This window comes from Pongo pygmaeus, chromosome 5 (assembly GCF_028885625.2).
Source record: "Pongo pygmaeus isolate AG05252 chromosome 5, NHGRI_mPonPyg2-v2.0_pri, whole genome shotgun sequence".
Taxonomy (NCBI): domain Eukaryota; kingdom Metazoa; phylum Chordata; class Mammalia; order Primates; family Hominidae; genus Pongo; species Pongo pygmaeus.
The window spans coordinates 135,825,972-135,851,904 of NC_072378.2; the positions used below are offsets into that span (position 1 = coordinate 135,825,972).

Consider the following 25,933-nt stretch of genomic DNA (forward strand, 5'->3'; position numbering starts at 1 on the left):
TAGCTATCCTTTTAAAACAAATTTATGAAGACTCTAGGTTTTATAATACACATATTTAGCTTCTCATTGTCGATATGGTTTGGCTCTGTGTCTCCACCCAAATCTCATGTTGAATTGTAATTTCCACGTGTTGAAGGAGGGGCCTGGTGGGAGGTGATTGAATCATGGGGACGGATATCCCCTTGCTGTTCTCATGATGGAGTTCTTGCAAGAGCTGATTGTTTGAAAGTGTGTAGCATGTCCTCCTTCGCACTCTCTCTCTCTCTCCTGCTCTGGCCATGTGAAGTCCATGCCCGCTTCCCCTTCACCTTCCACCATGAATATAAATTTCCTGAGGTCTCCCCAGCTATGCCTCCTGTATAGCCTGTTGAACTGTGAGTAATTAAACCTCTTTTCTCATAAATTACCCAGTCTCCGCTCCGTTGACCAGGCTGGAATGCAGTGGTGTGATCTTGGCTCACTGCAGTCTCCGCCTCCCAGGTTCAAGTTGTTCTCCTGACTCAGCCTCCTGAGTAGCTGGGACTACAGGCATGTGCCACCACACTGGCTAATTTTTTTTTATTTTTAGTACAGAGAGGGTTTCCACCATGTTGGCCAGACTAGTCTCAAACACCTGACCTCAGCTGATCTGCCTACCTTGGCCTCCCAAAGTGCTGGGATCACAGGCATGAGCCACAGTGCCCAGCCTCAGGTAGTTCTTTAGAGCAGTGTGAGAACAGACTAATATGAAAATTGGTACCAGAGAAGTGGGGCATTGCTATAAAGATACCTGAAAATGTGGAAGTGACTTTGGAACTGGGTAACAGGCAAAAGTTGGAACAGTTTGAAGGGCTCAGAAGACAGGAAGGTTTGGAACTTCATAGAGACTTGTTGAATGGTTATGACCAAAATGCAGATACTGATATGAACAGAGATGGCCAGGCTGACGAGGTCTCAGATGGAGATGAAGAACTTATCAGGAACTGGAGTAAAGGCCACTCTTGCTATGCTTTAGCACAGACTGGCGGCATTGTGCCCCTGCTCTAGAGATATGCGGAGCACTGAACTTGAGAGAGATGATTTAGGGTATCTGGTGAAAGCAATGTCTAAGCAGCAAAGTGTTCAGATGTGGCCTAGTTGCTGCTAAAAAACTATGCTCATTTGTATAAAGAAAGAAATGACTTGAAGCAGGAATTTATACTTAAAAGGGAAGCAGAGTACGAAAGTTTGGAAAACTTGCAGCCTGATCAAGAGGTTAAAAAGAAAAACCAGTTTTCTGAGGAGGAATTCCAGGCTGCAGAAATGTGCATAAATAAAGAAAAGCCAAATGTTAATAGCACAGACAACGGAGAAAATGTCTCCAGGTCATTTCAGAGACCTCCACAGCAGCCCTTCCTATCACAGGCCTGGAAGCCTAGGAGGAAAAAATGGTTTCATGGGCCAGGCCCAGGGCCTTGCTGCTCTGTGCAGCCTTGAGACATGGGGCCCTGTGTCCCAGCTGCTCTGGCTCCAGCTGTGGCTAAAAGGGGCCAAGATACAGCTCAGGCTATTAATGCAGAGGGTGAAAACCCCAAGTCTTGGCAGCTTCCATGTGGTATTGAGCCTGTGGGTGTGCAGAAGGCAAGAGTTGAGGTTTAGAAACCTCTGCCTAGATTACAGAGGATGTATAGAAATGCTTGCATGTCCAGGTAGAAGTCCACTGCAGGGGTGGAACCCTCATGGAGAACCTCTACTAGGGCAGTGCAGAAGGGAAATGTGGGGTTACAGCCCCCACACAGTCTCCACTGGGGCACTGCCTAGTAGATCTGTGAGAAGAGGGCCACTGTCCTCCAGACCTCAGAATTATAGATCTAGATAGTTTGCACCATGCACCCAGAAAAGCCACAGGCACTCAATGCCAGCCAGTGAAAGCAGCTGCAGGGGCTGTACCCTGCAGAGCCACAGGGTAGAGCTGCCCAAGGCCTTGGGAGCCTACCCCTTGTGTCAAGTGTCGTCTGGATGTGAGACATGGAGTCAAAGGAGATTATTTTGGAGCTTTAAAATTTAATGACTGCCCTGCTGGGTTCTGGACTTGCATGGGGCCTATAGCCCCTTTGTTTTGGCCAATCTCTCACTTTTGGAATGGGAGCATTTACCCAATCCCTGTCCCCACATCGTATCTTGGAAGTAACTAACTTTTTTTTTATTTTACAGGCTCATAGATGGAAGAGACTTGCCTTGTGTCAGATGAGATTTTGGACTGTGGAATTTTGGGTTAATGTTGAAATAAGTTAAGACTTGGGGAACTGTTGAGGAAGCACGATTGTGTTTCGAAATGTGAGAAGGACATGATATTTGGGAGGGGCCAGGGGTGGAATGATATGGTTTGGCTCTGTGTATCCATCCAAATCTCATGATGAATTACCACATGTTGAAAGAGGCACCAGGTGGGAGGTGACTGAATCATGGGTGTCAACTTCCCTCTTGCTGTTCTCATGAGTTCTCCTGAGATCCTGTTGTTTGAAAGTGTGTAGCACTTCTCCCTTCGCTCACTCTCTCTCCAGCTCTGGCCATGTGAAGACTGTGCCTGCTTCCCATTCCACCATGACTGTAGTGTCTGGAAGCCTCCCCAGCCATGCCCCTCCAATACAGCATGCTGAACTGTGAGGTGACTAAATCTCTTTTCTTCATAAATTACCCAGTCTCAGTTAGCTCTTTATAGCAGTGAGAGCAGACTAATACAATTTTCTACCATTAAATAATGCCACTTCACATACATTTTAAGAAATTTAGCCAGGTGTGGTGGCTCACGCCTGTAATTGCAGCACTTTGGGAACACAAGGCAGGAGGATCACATGGACCCAGAAGTTCAAGACCAGCCTGGGCAATACAGTGAGACCCTGTCTCTACAGAAAAAAACAAAAATTAGCCAGATGTGGTGGTGTGCACCTGTAGTCCAAGCTACTGAGGGTGTGGAGGTGGGAGAATTGCTTAAGCCCAGAAGGTCAAGGCTGCAGTGAGCTGTACTCTCACCACTGCACTCCAGCCTGGGTGACAGAGCAAGACCCTGTCTTAAAAAAAAAAAAAGAAGAAAGAAACTCACAAAAGTATACTTCTATTTATTTCCTCCTATACTTTGTGCTATGTTGGTCTTGTGGTCTGAACATTTGTCCTCTCAAAAACTCATGTTAAAATTTAGTCCTTAATTTGGCAGTATTGAAAGCTGGGGCCTTTTAGTGGTGATTGAGTCATGAGGACTTTGCCCTTGAGTGGACTAATCCATCAATGGATTAACCAATTTATGGATTAATGGGCTAATGGATTAGGGCAGCGGTCCTCATGCCCCAGGCCTCAGACCAGTACTGATCCATGGCCTTTTACAAATCAGGCCGCACAGCAGGAAGTGAGTGGTGGGTGAGAGCTTTATTGGCTGAGCTCCACCTCCTGTCAGATCAGCAGCAGCATTAGATTCTCATAGAAGCAACAACCCTATTATAAACGATGCATGCAAGAGACCTAGGTTGCACATTCCTTATGAGAATCTAACTAATACCTGATGATCTGAGATGGAACACTTTCATCCTGAAACCATCCCCCCCGGCCCACTCCATGGAAAAATTGTCTTCCACAAAACTGGCCCCTGGTGCCAAAAAGGTTGGGGACTGCTGGATTAGAGGATCATCATAACGGTGGGGCTGGAGGCTTTATAAGAAGCAGACTTGAGCTAACACATTCAGCCCCCTTGGCATATGATGCTCTGCACTGCCTTGGGACTGTAGAGTCCTCACCAGCAAAAAGGCTCTCATCAGATGTGAATCCTTGACCTTGGACTTCTCAGCCTTAAAACCTGTAAGAAATAAATTCCTTTTCTTTATAAATTACGTTTCTGGTATTCTGTTATAAGCAACAGAAAACTAAGACAGTTGTTAAATCACTTACTTCTACAAATAAAGGTTGAATATCCCTTATACAAAATGCTTGAGACAAAAAGCATTTCAGATTTCTTTGGATTTTGTATATCTGCATTATATTTACTGGTTCAACATCCCTAATTTAAAATTCAAAATCCAAAATGCTCAAATGAGCATTTCCTTTGAGCATATTCGTGCTCAAAATGTTTCGGATTCTTGACCATTTCGGATTTCAGATTAGGGACACTCAATGTTTATTATAAATCCTACAAAAAAACAACTAATTATTCTTGCTTTTAAAAAATATCTTTTAAAGAGTTTTTTTAGTAAGAGAAAAATCCTTCTATATCATGCTTACTATTTGTTGTGCTCTTCTTTTTTGTAAATCAAATTTTCCACTTGGTATTGTTGTCTTTTTTTTTTTTTAACACTTTTTTGTACTATAGGTTTACTGACAAATTCTTTCAGCTTTTGTACACCTCAAAAAGTTTTTATTTCACCTTCATTTTTGCAAGGAGACATATCTTGCAAAAATGAAGGTGAAATAAAAACTTTTTGAGGACTGAAAATTTTAGGTTGACAATTTTTTTTTATTCAGTATTTTAAAATATTGTTCCATTGTCTTTTAGCTAGAATAGTTTCTGATGAGAAGTCTGCTGTCATTATTCTCCTATATAAAATGTCTTTATTTTCTCTGGCTACTTTTAAGATTTCCAATTTATCCTTCATTTTCAGAAACTGTAGTATGATTTTTTCATATTTCTTCTGTTTATGACCTGTTGAGCTTCTCTGATCTGTGGGTGTATTGTTTCCACACAGTCTACAAAGTTTTTAGTCATTATTTCTTCCAATGTATTCTGTCCCCACTCCTCAGGTTTCAAGTACACATAAGTTAAAATGCCTAATATTGTCCTATAGGTCATTGGTGTTCTCTTCTTCCTTCTCTCCAACTCTTATTCCAAAGGCCTTTTTTAGTGGTATGCTGTTAAACTCTCCAGTAAGGATAAGGCAGTATAAACAAAAAGCCTAGTCTAGTGTTTACCAACTTCCATGATGTAAGTATTCACATAAATAGCCAATTTCGAGTTACTAATGGTTTAATAACCAGTTTATAAGATTCCCTAATATTTAACAACCAGCTCTCATAAACCTGGACAGGCCATGCCAGCCCACCACTGTTTTTTTTTTGTGTTTGATTTGAGTAATTTATATTGTTATTTCTTGACATTTACTGATCATTTTAATGCATTGTCCAGTATGCTAACTACATAGTCAATTTAAAATTTTGAATACTGTTATTTTTTTAATCTGTAGAAGCATAATTTGGTCTTTGAAAATATGTTCTATTTCTTTCTTTTACATCTTTTTTATGTTTTCCTATTCCTCTCCTAGAGTCTGTTTCTATTGATTGACTTACCTTTTGGTAATGGGTCGGGTTATCTTTCTTTTTTTAAATGCCTGGTAGATTTGATTGAATATCTGACATTATCAATTTTATATTGTTGGTGCTGGATTTTGTTGGGAATCCTTTAAATACTGCTGGGCTTTGCTCTGGGATACAGTTAAATTACTTCAAGCAGTATAATCCATTTAAGACTTTTTTTTTTTGTTTTTTTGAGACAGAGTCTCACTCTGTCACCTGAGCTGGAGTGCAGTGGTGAGATCTCAGCTCACTGCAACCTCCACCTCCCGGCTTCAAGTGATTCTTCTGCCTTGGCCTCCCAAGTAGCTGGGACTACAGGTGCCTGCCACCACACCTGGCTAATTTTTTTTTTTTGTATTTTTAGTAGAGACAGAGTTTCACTATGTTGGCCAGGCTGGTCTTGAACTCCTGACCTTGTGATTCGCCCACCTTGGCCTCCCAAAGTGCTGGGATTACAGGCGTGAGCCACCACACCCAGGCCATTTAAGACTTTTTTAAATTTAGTTACCCCCTGAAAACACTGGGGTTCTAAATTTGTTTTTGACACAGCCAAGGTAATTACAGATTTATAAGCTAAATCCCAGCCAGCACTTATATAGGTGAATGAACACATGAAAGATTAATACCTAGGAAACCATGAAGATTTTCTACCCTTTTAAAATCAATTCACTGCACAAAACAAAAAGTTTTAGAGAATGTAATTCATAAGATGAAGAAGCTATCACCTCTACAAAAGAACTATTATAAAAATAAAGTGAGAGAGGATAAAATCAAGATAATATGGTATACACAATAAAAGTGAGGAAATTTTGGCTTAACTATCCACTTTTAAAAGAATGTATATGCAACTTCCTAAATAATTATAGCTATAATTTGAGTGCTTACTCTTAACAATTTATATTTGTTCCAGTTACTATTGCTGAGTATCAAACCACTCCAGACTTAGCAGTGTAAAATAATAAGCAGTTTATTATGCTCTGAGCCCAGTATATTCTCTTTATTTATCAAGCCCCTCTTATCTAATTCCTGATGCTTTGATCCCACAATCCATCACTTCAATCATCACCCGCCATTTTCATGTACTTCCTGTCCACACACTTGTCTGGTAAAACTGCAGGCACTATTCAAATTTAGTGAACTTTATTTCCATAATTATAACCAGGCTATTGAATACTGCTGGAAAAACCTGAACCACTTCAAAGACAGTGTATTAGTCCATTTTCACACCGCTGATAAAGACATAACTGAGACCAGGCAATTTACAAATGAAAGAGGTTTAATGGACTTAAAGTTCCACATGGCTGTGGCCTCACAATCATGGTGGAAGGCAAGGTGGAGCAAGTTACATCTTACATGGATGGTGGCAGACAAAGAGAGAGCTTGTGCAGGGAAACTCCCATTTTTAAAACCATCAGATCTCGTGAGACTTATTCACTATGATGAGAACAGCATGGGAAAGACCTGCTCCCATGATTCAATTACCTCCCACCGAGTTCCTCCCACGACGCATGGGAATTGTCAGAGTTACAATTCAAGATGAGATTTGGGTGGGGACACAGCCAAACCGTGTCACATGTTGTACTGTTACCTTTCTACTAGCATTCTACCAAAAAGCCTTGCTTGCTACCTTACTACTAATAAACTTTTAAATACCTTTTTGATAAGCAAAAATATGTTGGTATTCCAATCTGAATCTCTTTTAAAATATTACTACATTTTATTAGTCAATGTTATTTTCTCTTGTATCTGGTTTTATTTTTTCATTCCTTTTGCTCACTTAGCTATTATCTTAATATTTATGACATCAATTTATGCAACTTCTTTACAAGTTAACAAAAGGGATGAAACTTACTCATAATTTTGTTCCAAGGATTATAGGATAATTATAAAATACTCAGAAGGTCCTTCTTATTCCACATTGTATAGTTGCTCAGTAAGTATTAGCAATTATTATCATTAGCTATATGTAAGAGTATTAATGCTATGACTATAAAAACATTACATATTTTTCTCAGTGAGTTGGTTTTTGACCAAAAAAAAAAATCTTATACATTAGATTTATTCATTCATTCAACAAATACTTATTGAGTCTTCCTGTGTGCAGGCAGAAAATGCTGTCTTTATTTGGGAGGTCTTTCATCCCTTTTAAGAAGAGAATATCTTTCCACACTGGAATGTTAAACCAGCCAGCCATTTTTAATTTCTTATGGAAATATCTGCCTATTAGATTTTTACATTTAAGTTTTTTAGTTATCTGAAATGTAATTTTTAGTTTGTGAGATAAAATTCCTTCCCTCAAAAGCTAAAGCAATCTAACAATACTATTTATTAATTATATTTACAATTTCTTTTTTTTTTTTTTTTTTGAGACAGTTTCGCTCTTGTAGCCCAGGCTGGAGTGAGGTGGCATGATCTAGGCTCACTGAAACCTCCACCTCCCGGGTTCAAGCAATTCTCGTGAATCAGCCACCCAAGTAGCTGGGATTACAGGTACACAACATCATGCCTGGCTAATTTTTTGTATTTTTAGTAGAGACTGGGTTTCAACATGTTGGCCAGGCTGGTCTTGAACTGCTGGCCTCAAGTGATCTGCCTGCCTTGGCCTCCCAAAATGCTAGGACTACAAGTGTGAGCCACTGTGCCTGGCCTTTTGTTTTAAATATTTAAATATTTCAGTTAATCTTCCTTTTGTATTTTTCTGCATTAACTTTAGCCTAATTTTGCAACTAAAGAAATCATCCACTGGAAACTATTACAATTGGATTAAACCCAAAAATTAATCTGGAAACAACTGGTATATATAAAGTGCAACCTATGTGTAATATCTACTAATAAATTTTTTCTATTTGAATCTGTACTTTTGGAAAATTTACTTTTAAGATCTTTCAGGACTTTTGTAGTTTCTATGTAGGTGATATCTGTCTGTTAATTTTTGTATTTTTCTCCAATATTTTCTTATTGTTTCTAGCTATAATCTTTAATTTTGTATACTTATTTTGTTCACACAGGTTGATTCACATAGGTTTTCTAATATTAGCATTCAAACCATCAATAATGATCATTTGTTCTCCTAAGTGTCACATTATTTGCCCACACTGTACACTATACACTGGCATAACAGGCAGCCTGTTATAGCTCACACCTGTAGTCCTAGCATTTTGGGAGGCCAAGGCAGGCACATCCCTATAGAATCAGTAGGACCTGGATTCACTATTATTAGTTATATGATCCTGGGTACGTTTCTTAACCTCTGTGCCTCAGTTCTTCAGTTTATACTGACTTTATAGGATACATGTGAGAATTAGATGAGTTAATACATGTAAAGCACTTATTATGGTGCCTGCTATGCAACAAATATGGACAAATACCTATTGAAAAAAAGCTATCATATCTTTATGTTTCATGCCTTAACATATTTACTTCAAGATTATTAAACAGTTATGATGAAAAGACATCTTCCCTTGCAGGTCCTGATTTTAAAGGAAGAACCTGTAGGCTAGGTGTCTCCCTTTCCAAAGGGACCCATGGAAAACTATCGAAATCATATATAATATACCATGTATATGTGTGGATTTGAATTTTCCTAGAACCCCACAGCATGCTCTAGGTTTGTTGCTCACATGTATGGTTTTCACACACACGAACACCAAAATGTTCTAAAAAATCCATTACTATCCTATTTCCAATTAAAATATGATAGCTTTTTTCCTTGTTATTTTTATATTATATGGTTTTATTCAATTTATTTGCACTAACATCTTAATATTGACTGATATCCAATTATTAAGCTATTCTTGAGTTCTTGAGGGGAACTATCTGGCTGAGATAGATTATTCTTTTAACATGATTAATTTCAATGTGTTCATCTATTTATATAGGGTTTTTTGTTCTCTTAACACACATTCATAAATGAGACAGCTATAAGTTTCTTTTCAGGAAGAAAAACATAGACAACTGTCTATATTTTTTGCACACTTTTACTTTTAAACTTTATGTCATTTTGTTTAATGTGTGAATTTTGCAAGTAAAATACCTGATATTTTATTTTATTTATTATTAGTATTATTTTTGAGATAGGGTCTCGCTCTATCACTCTGGTTGGAATGTAGTGGCATGATTATGGCTCACTGCAGCCTCAACTTCCCAGGCTCAAGCAATCCTCCCACCTCAGCCTCCCGAGTAGCTAGGACTACAGGCGCATGCCACCATGCCCAGGTAAGTTTTTATTTTTTGAGAGACGGGATCTTATTATGTTGCCCAGGCTAGTCTTGAACTCCTGCACTCAAGCAATTCTCCCACCTTGGATTTCCAGAGTGTTGGGATTATAGGCATGAGCTACCATGCCTGGTCCTGATATTTTAAAAATCTATTTTTGAATCCACTTTTTAAAATAGGAAGCTTAAACTATTTACATTTATTGTCATGACTGAGTTTGCTCTTACTTAAATTTCTTATTTCATTACATTCTTTTAAAAAAATCTCAATTTTTTTAACTCTGACAACTTGGAAAGTGTAATAATCTATTTTATATGTATCACTTGTTTTATTTATTTCAAACTCTAGGATGAAATAATAACTTTTAACTATATGCTAGGGATAAGAATAATGGTTACATGACTTTTTCTTCCTAAGCTAGGGTGCTTTGCTCAATCTTTGAAAACAATTTGGTTCTGTTCTCTCACATTATCATATACACTATCTAATGTAAAATCTTCAGGAATTATTCTGGACATATATAATAATTAAGAAAGTTCTATATATTTAACTGATTTCAAAGTTCATCCAATGGTATTTTTGGTTCATAAATTTCCCATTAAAAATTTTTTTAATTGATATATAATAGTTGTACATATTTTGGGGATACATGTGATATTCTGACACTGTATACAGTGTATAATAATTAAAGCAGAGCATCTGAGACACCCATTACTCCAAGCATTTATCTTTTATGTTGGGAACATAAATCTTCTCTTCTGGCTATTTTGAAATATACAATAAATTATTAACTGTAATTTCCCTACTGTAATACTGACTACTAGAACTTATTCCTTCTAACTATATTTTTGTACTCCTTAACCAACTTCTCTTCATCTCTTTCTCTAAGATCTTAAGATGTTCTATTCTTAAATTCTTAACTTTGATTCATATCTATAAATGGTACTACATCTTTAATAAATCTTAAATCTTTTTTTTTTTTCTTCCAGGGAGGGAACACTGATATTTCTCTAATAATGCATGTATGTTTACAATTACCATCACAAATGACTGACAACTTAGGTGACTAGATTCCTCGGGCTACAATTTTTCTCTTAGTGCTCTAAATATTTCTCCATTGTCTTTTGGATTTAGTGTTTTTACAGAGAAGTCTCAAATGTACTATATATTTTTCTGTTTAGGTGTTTGTAATATTTATTTGACTCTTAAGATAAAAACAAAAGAATTTTCTAGATATAGTTCTCATCTCATAAATTTTGCCTGGAATGCAGGATGACTCATCTCTTCAGAAATCTCAGGAAGGTTTCTTCATCATGCTCATTATTGTTTCTGCTCCACTAGTACTGTCTGGGAATACTTATTTGTGGGTCAAATATCTTTCTATGTCCTCATCATTTATTTTTTTCATTTTAGTTTTGGTCATTTCCTCCCGCCTTGAATTTGTCTCCCACTTCACTGATTAGATTTTTCTGTAGTGTCAATTCCATCATTTTAGGCCTGAGATATAGTTTTAAGGAAGCAACTGAAGAAAGAACATGCACTTTAAAATTCCAGAGACTGTGGTCTTAAATCCCAGTTATCCTATTTTAGATTAAATGACCTAAGGAAATCACTTAACATGTCTGTTTATAAAATTTCTCATGTGCAAAGAAAGAGTCCCAATATCTATCTTGCATGATTAACGTGAAATTTAGAAATAATATTTGTAAAACTCTTATTATTGTGCCTTATATATAACTAGAACATAAGATGAACCTGCCATTATTATGAATCCCTATTTTGACTTTTTTCCTCGCTTAATTTTATTTCAGACTGCTCCATTTCTCATCTCAGCCTGTTCTGTACATAGGATTCCCTGTTCTTCTTTCAAGAAGAAGTCCTATCTTTTCAAATTTCATTAAAATAGGTAATACTGAGTTGTGGTTAAGGTAGTGGATTCTGCACTCCCACTCTCAGCGTTTGAATCCTGGTTCTACCATTTACTATGTAACTTTCAGCAAGTTACTTAACTTCTGATGTAGTTTTCTCCTGTACAGAAATAAAACCCTGTAATTTCGTCATTTGTATTAAAAGACTAAATATATATAAAGTGTTTAGAAGAGTGCCTAAAGATAGAAAGCATTCAGGCATCTAGCAAATGAAAGCAGCTATTTCTCTTTTACTTCCTAAAGTTAATCATGTCAAAAATATTTTGTTCTCCTTTAAGTCCTCTAGAAATATTCCCGTTCTTTTGAGCTGCGAAATCTCTTCCCAAATATTTGTTCCTAGTGTACTTATTTCTGAAAGAAAAGAAGCCTATTCAGTCCTGGTGTTTGCAAAAAGAGGCTGGATAAATTATGCTTAGTCACCTCACACCTATGTGCCCCTCAACATTTAAACTGGACCTTAGGTAAATGGACATAGCCTCTGCCTATTCTGATTATCCATTTAATTTAAACCTTGGTCTAAATTGCATTTTGTTCATGGCTCACAACTCCCAGTTCTCTAATACTGAGAGACAGTATGAGGTTCTTCTCTGAGCATAAAACATCTCTGCAGACAACTGTTTCCAGGGTTCTTTTTGCTTTTGCCCAACATAAACCACTCCATCTGAGGGGAGTGCATATACCAATAAGCAATGTTTTATCCTCCACGTCACTATTCCCTACCATATTGTGCACTAGTACCACCAGAAAAAGCACATGCTTATTTCAGAGCAGCAATCACTATGGGAGTGCTAATCTGTCCCATTCTGTCAGTAGTTCGAAATTTTTGTGCAGTCGTACACCAGTGTATATACTATGAACCCTCACATGTGTGCAGCTGGATTTTGGTCAATGTTACTACTTATTTTTGCCTCACTTCAGAATTTATATCGTTACATTGACAGCTACCAAACAGAATACTAAAATGAACAGGTCTGAAGAAAAAATGGGGTAAATCTTACTACAAGCAAAATGTAGGATTATAACTCATTGTAACACTCCTGCCAAAAAAAAAAAAAACTATGTACCATTTACACAAGAGCCTATTTTTTTTTTTCTGTGAGGACAGAAGAGATAATGGTCAAAGTAGTAAACAGCGCAACTGAAGTAGTGAGATAGGTATAAAGATGGCATAGTGCATTAACTGTGGATGCCAATACAGACTCTTTATGATTCCAAGGGGATCAGGTTGTAGTTAGTTGCTGATTTGTTTAGTCTTTGAGCACTGTATTTTTAATTCCTTCAAGTGTGTTGCCAAAAATTCTATCATTTGAAGGTGTGCCTCAAACATAAAAGGATAATTATTACCATAGGGCCACTGATTTCTCCTGGTTCTGTTGGGTAGAATCACACAGAAATAGTTTAAATAAGCACAAGCTATTCAATATCTGAAGTTAAGATACTACTTCCTAAGTTCTTCACAATTCTGGGTTAAAAATATTTTCTTCAAAAATGTTATCATGGCTAGTTTTGAGTTTCCCCACTATCTCTGGTCATTTTCCCCACTGTGTGTGTGTTCTTCCTGTAGGACAGCACTCAAGAATGAACTCAATATTCCCACAGTGATGTTGATTCTAATGTAAACTTTGTTTTTACCATGTGTTATTGACCATGACATAGTGTTACTGTTTTTAATTTTCAAAATTCCTTAGAATTTTAACATAAAATGCAGCCATATCTGCATTTTATGCGCATATGTAAATCCCCTTATCCAATGATCATTTACTTACTGAGATGTTTTCTTCAGACTTGACAAGTTTTTTCTTCAGTTTTTTCTTTTCACGCATTAGATCACTGTGGGTCTTAAGCAATTCTTCAAAGCGAACTTTGGTTTTTACTTTTGCTTCACTCTCAGCTACAAAAGATACAGCCATGTGACTTTGTAAACGACTCTATCATAACACACAACCTACACTACTAGGATGTTAAGAAATAAGTTCTTGTAAATATCAGCATGAGTTCTCTTGCTACATTAGAAAAACTCACCTATATTTCCTTCTTAAAATATTTTTTATTTTGACTTTAGTGACACAACATTCACCTGTATCCCTCTGACCTTTTTGGCCACTCACTCTAAAAGTCTCCTTTGCTAAGTTAACTTTTTATTTCTGATAAACAGTAGCATCTACCACTGTTAGTTACGTGTTATGTGGCTTTAGACAAGTTACTTAACATCTCTAAACTTCATTTTCCTTATCTGTAAAATCACAATTATCTTATGCCAAAGATCATTTTGCATGAAAAATGGCTAAGGTCTGCCTAGCCTGTAATCAGTATTCCACAAATATTAACAGGTTTTTCCTTTAAAACACGAAGAAGATAATGCTTAAGCCCCTGAAAATTTCCCATTTCATTTAGGATAAAATAAGTCTTTATATGCCCTACAGGGTTCCATACCTCCTGATCTATCTCCAGGGCTTCAAATCAAGACAAATATCCCTTTAGATGCCTATGTTCTAGCTATAATACCCTTCCTTTAGCTCCTCCGTCACAGCAAGTTCCTTCCCACAGAAAGGTGTTTCTGAGGCAAGCTTCCTCTAATTCCTCACCTGGCTGGTGTTAACCTGTCTGTTGCTGCCTGTAAGTAAAACATCTCCTGACAAACTCATCTAAATTTTCCCTTTTCTCACACAGCAGGCTGTTCTCTTCCTTCACAGCACTCAACCCAAATGGAAATTGTATAATTATTTTTATATCTATATAAAGAAATATATTTTCTGTTTCCCCCATAACTACATCCCCAGCTACTATTATGAGGTCTGACATAGTGTACACAGTCATTACGTTTTAAATTAATAAATGCTGAATGAATGGGTGCTCTAGAGCAAGTGTCGGCAAACTATGGCCTGCAGGCTAGTCACTTGTTTTTGTAAAGATTTATTGAAATCAGACATGCCCATTTGATTAAGAATTGTTATAACTGCTTTCATGCTTTAAAAGAGACAGAGACACAGAGCTGAGCAGTTATAGCAGAGATTAAGCCTAAAATATTTACTAGCTGGCCCTTTTAGAAAAGATTGCCAATGCTTGTGGTGAAATAAAGCTTTCAATTTTGATGATAAAGAATAAAAACTAACCCTATGTTGTAATCATTATTTACCTTGTCCATCTGAGTCCCAAACTACCATCCATTAAATATATACTAACCTTAATCACAACATTAAATAGAAAACTGAATACAAAACCAATAAGTATCTCTAAATGTAGTATATTTGGTCAATGACATCTACTGTATTCATTAATCTGTTCGAGAATCACTTAAAATAAACCAAACTTAAAAGTAAATGTATAAAATATAAATTTTATACATAAATTTCATAGAAGTCTTACCAGTAGGCATCTCTCAGCTTTATGCAGAGGACTGAGAATGTAAAGCATTGACTCAATCAGGATCCTATCGAAACAAAGGAGATGTATTTGTAATATGGAACTTCCAAATAAAAATTATAAAACATTCTTCACACAAGATCATGCCATTGTATGTCCACTACTTCATTAAGTTTATACCAATAAAGCTATGTTCCCTTAACCCAATCTTATGCAAATTACTTGGGTACATGTGAATCAGTTTAGGGCCTTGAAATCAAGGGAAACAAACTAGATCATATCTGAATAAAGTATTTATATATTTGAAACAAAAAAAAACATTTTGAAGGCAGTGTACATCTAATGTGGTATGTTAATAAACTTTTTAAAGTGTTTTAATACATTAATGAACATTTCAACACACTTTTAAGAAACCAAACTCCAACTCAGGATTGACTTTCCTAACAGCATTCAATATTACATTAAAGCATGCTTGTGGGTAGCACACTCACAATGAATTTAAATACCTCTGTGTCTGCCCCTGAAAATTCTGCTACAATAGAGAAGGATAGTACAAGTATTTGCACCATCTTTAATAAAACCTGGATGTGTATTACTGTGTGTCAGAACTACTCAAAACCATGGTTAAACTCAGTATGTATATTACTAAATTGCCCATTTTATTAAAAAATCGGGGTGTATGTCTAAAATGAACATATTAATTCTCACATTAGAACATTTAGAACGTAATATGCATGTTTTTGAGACTAAAACTGAAGAGTGTTAAAAAAAAAAGCTGGTTCAGGAATTATTGATTTGTTTGTTTCTGAGATGGAGTCTCCCTTTGTCTAGTGCAGTGGCGTGATCTCGGCTCACTGCAACCTCCGCCTCCCAGGTTCAAGCGATTCTCCTGCCTCAGCCTCCCGAGTAGCTGGGATTACAGGTGTGTGCCCCCACACTCAGCTAATTTTTGTATTTTTAGTAGAGACAGGGTTTCATCATGTTGGCCAGGCTGGTCTTGAACTCCTGACCTCATATGATCTGCCCGACTCAGCCTCCCAAAGTGTTGGGATTACAGGCGTGAGCCACCACACTGGGCCCAAGGCATTATTGGTTAATGCTCCAATTCCCTGGACATCCACATTCATGTTCCTCTTGCAGAAATGTCTAAGAAATTCTAAAAAGAAAGGAATGATTATGTAAACATACCTAACCATGTCAGTTAACTTAGGAAACAACTACGTGGCACCCAGTCAAAACAGACATCACTAAATCCATGGAGTAAAAACTCCTATACTTTAGTGATAGGAGCCTGTATTTACTCCTTCTAGCAGTTATAAATCTAATAAATCTAGTCTTCTACTTTATGGTCTATATTAAATTAGAAAAGAGAAGCTGCAAAGGCAAGTGCAATGACAGCATCAGTAATTGAAACCTGAGAGCACGGAAGTAGAAAAATCATAAAACAAATAAAAATTTAATATTTATACTACTTGACGGTCATCTAACAGGCAAGGAAAAAGCTGACCTATATTATGACTATGATTCATCAGAAAAAAAGCCTGCTGGGCGTGGTGGCTCATGTCTGTAATCCCAATACTTGGGAAGGATAAGGCGGGGCAGATCACTTGAGGTCAGGAGTTTGAGTCCTGTCTGGCCAACATGGTAAAATCCCATCTCTACTAAAAATACAAAACTTAGTCAGGCGTGGTGGTGGGTGCCTGTAACCCCAGCTACTGGGGAGGCTGAAGCAGGAAAATCGCTTGAACCTGGGATGTGGAGGTTGCAATGAGCCAAGACTGCACCAGTGCGCTCCAGATGATAGAGTGAGGTAATATTTTAGAAAGATTAAATAACTAATGAAGAGGCAGGAGAAAGAATCGGAGATGATTCCCATGTTTCTAGAACTAGAATAAGTAGATTAGTAGTCTCATTACACTGTAATATAATGCAGTACAGGGCAGTAGTTTAAAACCCATGTCCTAGAATTAGTTTCCATAGTCACTTGCGTGACTTTTGTTTCCTCATCTATAAAAACACCCTACCAGTGCCGACTCAAAGGGTTGTTGTAAGGGTTAAATGATTTAGAACAGTACCGTAGACAGAAGAAGCAACAATAAATGTTAGCTATAATTGTGACAGGTTGTTAGGGTGCAGCCACTGAGCTTGGTATGGGTCATGTTGAGTTGGGTATCTGAAGGGCACTGAGCAGCTACAAGCATCAGCTCCATTTTCAGATCCTTGGATCCAGATACCAGTTCTACCTGCCAGCAGATTCATCTCTATGGACATCAACTTCCTAATCTTTCACAATAATAAGAGTAAATCACTCACAGTGTTTTTATAAAGATTAAATGAGAATATGCAAGTAAAATACTAGGCACAATGCCTAGCACATGGCAAGCCCTTCAAAAATAACAACTGTTATTACTGTCACGTGTGTGTGTGTGTTCATGTATATAATCATATTATGTTTGTTAGGCAATCTATTAATCCAGCAGGGAGACCATAGGCTGAAGATTTGGGAGTTATTTATAAATATGATAGTTCCGAGAAAATAAAAAGCCAATGAGAATCCTGTGAGCCTACAATATAAAGAAAAATCAGGGAGATAGGTGAAAAACTGGGAGATAGAAGCATTACAGAAGCAAACCCGAGTTTTAAAGGAGATGTTGCCTATATACTGTGTGGCATCAAAAGAGGCTGGAGGTTTTGAAGAAAGTCCACTGAATCTGCAAGTAGGAAGTCACATGTGTCAAAGCTGTTTATGGAAGGGCAGAAACTTAGCAGGCTGGGGCTAAGGAATGAATGGAAGGTGACACCTGTAGAAGGGACATGTAGACAATTCTTTACAGAATTCTTCCAACTGTCTTCCCATCACCCCCAAAGGCAGTGACATGAGACAGTAACTCTGAGGGACAAAAACACTGTGGAAGGATTATGCTTTTTGTTTTAAGATTGTTTCCACGCCGCTATCACCTTTCCCTTAAAAAAAAAAAATCATCATCTACACAGCAACTAGTGTAATTTTCTAAAATTCAAATGTGATGGTGTCTTTTCTTCGCTTAAAATTCTTCACTAGCTCCCAATCGCACACTGAAAAAAATATCAAGTCCTTACCATTGAGGTCCAAGGCCATTTATGAAATGTCCCCTTCACACATACACTGTGTTCCAGCCATGTGAAACTACCTGCAGGCCTTCACATGTGCCAAGTTCTCTCTTGCTTTTGTATCATTACACACACATCCCCTCCCCTGAAAAATGTTCTTCCTCCTTTGTCTCTCTAACAAACTCCTCACTATCCTTTAAAGGCAAATGATATCTTCTCTAGAGAGCATTCTCACCTTGAAGGGCATTTAAGAACTTCTCTTCTGTGCTTCCAGGGTGCCTTAATCTTTGTAGCTCCCTCTACCTCAACTTTGAATTTTCACCCTGGTAAAATGTTCTGTAACTCTCACCAAACTGCTAGCTTTGGAGGACCAGGCCAATGCTCTCTTATAGTTATGTATCTGCCACTATGAAAGAAAAGAGAAGAGAGGAGAAGAGAAGCGAAGTGAAGAGAAGCAAAAGCAAAGCGAGTAAAAAAGGCTGAGGCTTGAGCTCTAGTGTCACCACTTACTGATGTGTGGCCTTGGGCAAGCTACTTAATTTCTAATCCTTGGTTTTTCCTTGTCTGGGAATTTAAAATGGCACCTATTTTCGTACTGTAAGGAGAAGAGAAAATACCAAAAAGCAAAGTAATCAGTACATTGCGATAAAATTACTTTATGTCCATTATGATATTAAAAATAAGTAAATAATTATAAATACATAAATCATATACTTATTTACTATTAATAGCTTAATACACAACTGAACTAATAAATACTAATATTATTTAATGATACAGCAAATACAGTACAGAAATCATCTCTAATTTTTTTTTTTTTGGAGACAGAGTCTGGCTCTGTTGCCCAAGTCGGAGTGCAGTGGCACAATCTCAGCTCACTGCTGCCTCCGCCTCCTGGGTTCAAGCAATTCCCCTGCCTCAGCCTCCCTGGTAGCTGGGACTACAGGTGTGGGCCATCACACCCAGCTAATTTTTGTATTTTTAGTAGAGATGGGGTTTCACCAACATTGGCCAGGCTGATACTGAACTCCTGACCTCAAGTGATCCACCCACTTTGGCCTCCCAAAGTGCTAGGATTACAGGCGTGACCCACTGCGCTCAGCCATCTCTAAATCTTAATATGTACTACAGCAAACACATGATAGAATTAATGGCTAATATTTGATTAGTAACCTCTGCAAAAAATCAGATAGGACTTTAAAAGACACCTCTGAATCTTATATATTCCATTATTTTACAACTTCTCCCTCACAAACCCTTTCACAGGAGCGTCTAAGAGATATTACACAGGAAAATTAAATGCATTACATTTCATCTCATTTTATTTTACAGACAACCTGATTGTCAGCCAATATGTGGCTCAATATCAATGGGAGAAAAAACTGAGAAATTCGCTCCTTAACCAAATGTTATCGCAAGGGAAAAAAAGACAAACAAAAATCCTGTATACAAAATTCAATGAATAAATCAACAAGATTCTTCATAAGTAAACAAGATTCTAACTTCATAAATATGATTCTTCATAAACAACATTCTCGGTATGGTTTAAAAACCCTTTTGGTATTTGAATTTCTTTCAAGCATTCTTTAAAAAATTTCCCAGAGTACTCATAAGAAGCAATCTTCTTCCTAACGCCCAAGCAGTAACAGCAACTGTTAATGCAACAGGTGAAAAAACTGTTGGCATCTCTTTCTCAAAAGAAAGGGAAAAGCTTTATTTTCACAATAGATGTTTTCACAGGAATGCTAAACGCAGCACAATCTTTGATAAGGATTCTTAAATGGTCTACATTTTTGTTCTATTTTTATGCATCTCGAAACAACCCTATTAATACAATTTGGCTCTTATAACAAATTGATCACCTTTTCTCAGACGTAATTAAGAAGGCTTTGACAGGTTGAAGATTCAGCCCCAGGTTGACACTCTGAAAGGAAATAAACACACTCAGTACGCATCTGATTTAAAAGCATTTAAATAAGAATCGGGAGTAGGAAAGGCAAAGATTGAATTCCCTATCAGAGCACCATGCTCAACTCTCCGGAGACACGGAGACCAGTGAAAGAAGCGCAAAAGTACGGTGAGGACGCTCAGAAATCGCATTCCCCCGGGACACCCGGCCCACGCTCGTCGGTCACTACGCTATCAGCCTCCGCGCTCTCCGACTCCAGCAGCCCCGACACGCCGCCCCTGAGAAGGCCGGGCAGGCCGAGCACCCCGGCCCGCGCTCCCGCCACCAGCGCACCCATGGTGTACTCACAGAGAGGGGACGCAGAACCGCCCGTCCCGCCCGAGCCGACACCCGGAGCAGTGCAAATCGACTCCTCCAGCCTAGCGGCGCGTGCGCGAAGTGAGGCGGCCGCGCAGCCAGCTAACCTGCCAGCGACCCGTGTCCTGAGAGCAAGCCGCGGCTCTGTGCCGCAGTGCAGACAGCGCGCCGCCTGCTGACGTCAGCGCCTGCCTACGCCGCCGTTCCCATGGCGACCGATGCGTCCCGCGCTCTGGGCGAAGACCGCGGCCCCGCCCCCGCGCCTCCACAGCCTTCTCCCAGGAGGAGGGGCCGTGCGGCGCCTGCCCGGGGGCTCTCAGGCCGCAGGCGGGCGCGAACTTCGGGGAACTTAGGGGGCTCCTGCCCTCCGGCCGTGCGAGCGGGAACAGTCTCCTCCACTCGGAGCGGTAAGGGACCCGGAAATGCGCGGGTGCCCCTACAGAGTCAGAGTTTTCCCCGCCCTCACCTCCGAAAATGCTCTTTCCGCGTTAGAATTGTAGCTAGCGCAGGGAAAAACTGACTGGGCAAAGGAAAACTGGGGAGGCTGTCATGGAAGCCCCCCAGAATAAGAAAATGAATGAATGAATGAGGCAAAGAAACAGATTTGTCACTCCCCACGCGATCGTTCCCACAAAAGAAGACATGGTTTTAAAGCCTGGAAAATGAAGTTGTACTACAGACAAAATTTTAAGAAAAAATTATCCACTGTTCCTTTAGAGCTATCTCCCTGTGTGTGGAAAACAAAACAGAAGTTAAAACGCCATCCTTTTCTACACCTAATGCTCCCTCCCACTTTTCTGATTTCTGCCACAGGCGCCATCTTCAGCTCTGAGTCACCAGGGCTGGAAAAATACTAGATGCGCTACTCGCGGACTCGTGAATACAGGCCATTTCCTGTACCTACAGCCACGCGCTGTAACCTGTTGCTTCATTTGTACAGTGAGAGTTTATGGAGGCCAGCTTTTCCATTCTTACTGACATCGCCACACCTTAACAAACTATAGGTCTTGTGCTTCCCTAAATCCTGTGAGGAAGCAACGAGAAAGATTACTAATCCAATGCGTACCAAACTGAGCTGTTCAACTTTCCATTCTAAACATACTCTTCTAGATTTTTATCTTGCTGTAAGCCACCACAATCCTCCCAGTGTTTTAGTAAGAACTGTAGAGTATCCTAAATGCATCTTATATCAAAGCATATCCATTCTCTCTTTTTAACTTCCTCAGATGGGCCCTTTACCCGTCCTCTGACTCCAGTTTGACTCTTAAATTCTCCACACTGCTATCAGAATGACCTGACTAAAAATGTAAATCGGATAATGGCACTCTCCTGCTGAAAATTTTTGAAAGGCAATCTGTAAGAGAAAATGATTACTTTGCCTAGGATACAAGATGCTCCATCTCCCTGACTAGTTTGATCTCTCGTTAGCTTCTTGTTCCAATTTTATGCAATATTGAATCATGTGTACCATGCAGTTTTATGCAACATTGAATTATGTGTACCATGAAAAACAATCCATAGCCTTTCACGCCCCGTCTTTACACATATTGTCCTCTCTTCCTGAAAATTCCTCCTTTTACACTCCTGCGTGTCACAGCCGAATGTTGTCTATCCTTTGAATCTTAAGCAGGTTGACTGACTCCTTCAAACATTCCTACTCCCTATTAGACTTCGGATACTCATTCTATATATTAGACTTTGGATACTCATTCTGTAGTTTCATAGTTTACTTTGTATTTTCTCTATCCCCAGCATCTACCACAGTGTCTATGAAATAGTTGGCATTTCATGAACATTTGTTGAATGGATAATGGATAACATATTGAGCTCCTTCTAGGAGGTATGCATTGTAGGTGTTTTATGTACTTTTCATCTGTCCTCACAACTGCATTTAAGTACCTGCTTTTCCAAAGGGAAGTTATAACTCTGACTGCTCATTCTTAGTAGGGTGTTAGTTTCAGAATACAATCCCCAGACTAGCAGATGTGTAACCCTGTTATCATCTCTTGCTTCTCCCTTTACAGTAGCATGCAGAGGTGTAGTGGGGTGGGGGAGGTCAGGGAATATTTCGTAGCAGAAGTGACATTTAAGTAAAGACCAAAATAATGTGTAGAGTTGTCCAGGTTAGGAAGCGTTTCCAGGTAGAAGAAGGTGGCATATAGTGTTCACTACAAGAACGTTTGGTATAATACAAGAACTAGAAGAAAAAAAAAAGTTCAAGTTGGCTAACTAAAAGGTAGAGAATGAGACTAGGGGCTTTTGGAGGAGACAAAACAAGAGAGTTAAACAAGCTATGAAGAGACCCAGACAGTATTGGTCAATGCCATACCATTGTAGAATTTTATGGAGTGAAATTTTCAAATTTTAATATCATAAAGATAACTGGCTGCAGGGTGGAGAACAGACAGGAAGGAAGCAAATCTAGATCCGGGAATACCATTTAAGATGCCGTTGCTGTAAGCCGTGTAAGAGACAAAGGTTGTATGGTCAAGGCTAAGAAAAATCAGAATGGAGAGAAATGGACCAATTTGAGAAATTTTTAGGAGGTAAAAATGTCAGGACTTAGTGATTGATTGGATGGAAGAGTGAATGATAAGAAATAATAAAAAACGATGACCAGCTGTTTTGCCTTCCCCTTGGCAAGTAAAGAGGTGGCAAGCATGAAAGTGGAGTGAGGAAATAAATATGTTGGGTCTAATGGGAGCCAGGTTTCTCACTGACAGAGAAGGAAGTTAGAAATTGAGAGAGGAAGAATTCCACAGTGACCTTTGTGGTAATGTTGGATTGGAATTGAATATGTCAGTGTGAATTCATAGTTTTCAATATATACATAAACATATGTAAAAATAAATATAGAGGAAAGTATGTCTGTATATGTGTTTGCATATCTATCTATTATGCTCTTCCTAGCTCTATCTGCTGAAAGGGTTTCGGAGTAATGGTATGCTAGAAGCAATGAGCACATGTGCCTAGATCTTGGTTTCTGAACAGTATTATTCACTAAAAGTAACTGGGTCCCTTGGAGAAATGGTTGATTTTAGAACAGGAGCCTGGAAAATCTTGTTGCACCAGAAGTTAAGGAAGTTAATACAGAATGAAGAAACATATCAAAAGGTCACAGAAGCCAGCTTGAAGGAGCCGCCATTGGCCACATCTGGGTCAATCTGAGCACCAATATAATGTTAATGGATTATAGTCCGCTAAATAAAATAGGAATATTTGAGCCCATACTAAAATGAATAAATGATTTTTTTTGAAAAATCAAGACAAAGAAAAGCTCTTCCTTACATAAAAATGCCAACTAAATGTAATGAATGTAGATAGTGTTATATGTAGAAACATCATTATTTGGCAGTCATGATAGTAACAGTTGATTCAGACTAGAATCATCAGTGTATGCTAAAACTAGAGGGTGAGAGTATTAAGAGGCATATAATATTTATATAGTCTCAAAGTATCTCTCCAGCAAATACTTATTAATTACACAGAGAAAAATTAGAAAACTTGACAGTGTAGAAATCTGGCACTGGTGAGCGAAGTTACCATCAGCAGTCATGAGACAAATCAGCATTGTGTATCTCCTGGTTAGAGGCACTTAGAACACACTTCTGTGACATTCCTGCCAAAAATGTGTAATCCGAATCAATCGTGAGGAAAAAATCAGACAACCCAAATGTCCCAAATTGAGGGACATTCTACAAAATAATAGACCTGTACTCTTCAAAGATCAAAGTCATGAAAGACAAAGGAACAACTAAAGAACTTTTTTAAATTGAAGGAGAATTAAGATACATGACAATTAAGTGGAATACATGATTCTGAATTGAATCCTTTTGCTATAAAGATATTATTGGTACAACTAACAGTTTGAATGGGTCTCTGTATTAGATGGTAGTATTTTAACAATATTAATTTCCTGATTTTGATGACTGTAGTGACATAGGTATTTTTGGTTTTAGAAAATACATATTGAAGTATTAAAGGTGATGAGGCTTCATATCTGCAACCTATTCAAATGGTTCAGGAAAAAAGTATATATAAATACTGTAAATAAATATAAAGGTAAATAATATACATAAAGAAAATGATAAAGCAAATGTTAACAGGGAATTTGGGCGAAAGCAGAAGTTCTTTGTACTATTCTTGCAATTTTTCTGTAAGTTTATAATTATTTTAAAACTATAAAAGAAGTTTGAAAGGTGCCGAGGTTTCTGGCTCAAGTGACTGAGTGGAGAATGGCTAATCAGTTAACAACAGACAGTCAGGAAGAGCAAGCATGGAGGAAAAGATGTTTAGTTTCAATGGGATGTATGGAGTGGGATGTTCAGCAGGCAGTTGAGTATATACTAAACATTTTAATGAGCTCCATTCAAACTGAATAAAGCAAATATGTTGCTTTAGCTCTCATTACTCAAGAGTGCAAGACCGAGGGCACTCCGCTATCCTAGGAGAGGCAAACAATTAAGAGTGGTAGTATGGTAATAATTACAAAAATTGGCTGAGTATCCATGAAAAAAATTGTATGTGTGTATATATATATATATATATATATACACACACATATATGTGTATATATATATACACATATATATGTATGTATGTGTGTATATATATATATATATGTATGTATATAAATTGAACCGTTTAGGAATAAAATAGATTTAGGGTATTTGACACATTTAATACGTAATGAATAGTGAATTTCTTGAATAATATAATACATAAATGTGACTGATATGCAAAATATTTAAACCCCTGTACAGGATGTGCATTTACCAATCAGAACAGATGTTGGCTTTACTGCTTGTATTAGTTTGCTGTATTAGTTTGCTTGTATTAGTTTGCTGGGGCAGCCATAACAAAGTACCACAGAAATTTATTTTCTCACAATTCTGGAGGCTAGAAGACTGAGATAAAGATGTCTGCAGGGTTGGTTTCTTCTAAGGACTCTCTTGTTGGCTTGTAGATGGTGGTTGTCTCCCTGTGTCTTCACCTGCACTTCCCTCGGTACCTGCCCGTATCTTAATCTCTTCTTATAAGGACAGTCATATTGGATTAGGGCTCACCCTAATGACCTCCTTTTAACTTAATTACCTCTTTAGAGACTCTGTCTTCAAATACAGGCACATTCTGAGGTACTTTAAGGTTAGAACTTCAACATATGCATTTGGAACTGGGGCATAACTTGAGTCCATAACACTATTGGAGAGGGTTCTGGAGCCATAACAGATGGAATGAATGGGCCTTGTTTGGATTCTGATTTAAATAAACCAACTATAGAAAAACATGTTTTAGGCAATCAGATTTTTTGTTATGGGCTAAATATTTAGAAGATATTAAGAAATGTTTATTAATTTCATTAGGTAAAATAATGTTGGTGTGGTTATGTAGAGTATGACTTACGTGCACAGAACAGAATGATAAGGTGTCCAGGATTTGCTTTAAAATATTCCAGATTTTTTTAAAAGGTGAGAGGAAATAACACATGTATATCTAAATTTTGATGGTTGTTGAAGCTGGCTGGTAGGTACCTAGTATTTCATTATACTTTTTCCTTTGTGTGTTTGGAAATTTTTATAATAAGCAGGAAAAATAAAAGTAAGAATATACGTATTATAGATAATTTGAAATACATAGAATCATGAAAAAAAGGAAAAAATACTCAATACCACTACCCAAGAGAATCTAAATTAACTTTTTTGACAAATTTCGTTTCAGTCTGTTTTTCATGCGTATTTTAATTTTGGTCGTGTTGTGTGTAAAATATTTATTTCTGCTT

At 37.9% G+C, this 25,933-nt stretch overlaps 1 protein-coding gene across 21 annotated transcripts in view; it reads right to left on the reverse strand.

Moving 5' to 3' along the window:
* The window catches only part of AHI1 (Abelson helper integration site 1), a 210,875-nt gene extending 190,513 nt beyond the window's left edge, over window positions 1-20,362 (reverse strand). For 15 of the 21 annotated variants that reach the window (XR_010126792.1, XR_008503349.2, XM_063666624.1 and 12 more), the window contains exons 1-5: window positions 20,146-20,337; window positions 19,751-19,812; window positions 18,399-18,483; window positions 14,802-14,865; window positions 13,202-13,326 (exon numbers count right to left, since the gene is read on the reverse strand). Coding sequence is in view for 19 of the 21 variants with exons in the window: in XM_063666624.1 (XP_063522694.1) it covers window positions 13,202-13,326; window positions 14,802-14,811 (135 nt within the window). In the remaining 2 variants the exon portion in view is untranslated. Of the gene's footprint in view, window positions 1-13,201; window positions 13,327-14,801; window positions 14,866-18,123; window positions 18,295-18,398; window positions 18,484-19,750; window positions 19,813-20,145 lie in introns of all 21 variants that reach the window. The other 6 variants (XM_054493554.2, XM_054493551.2, XM_054493547.2 and 3 more) reach the window with 2 other exon arrangements.
* Window positions 20,363-25,933: the final 5,571 nt, after the last annotated feature.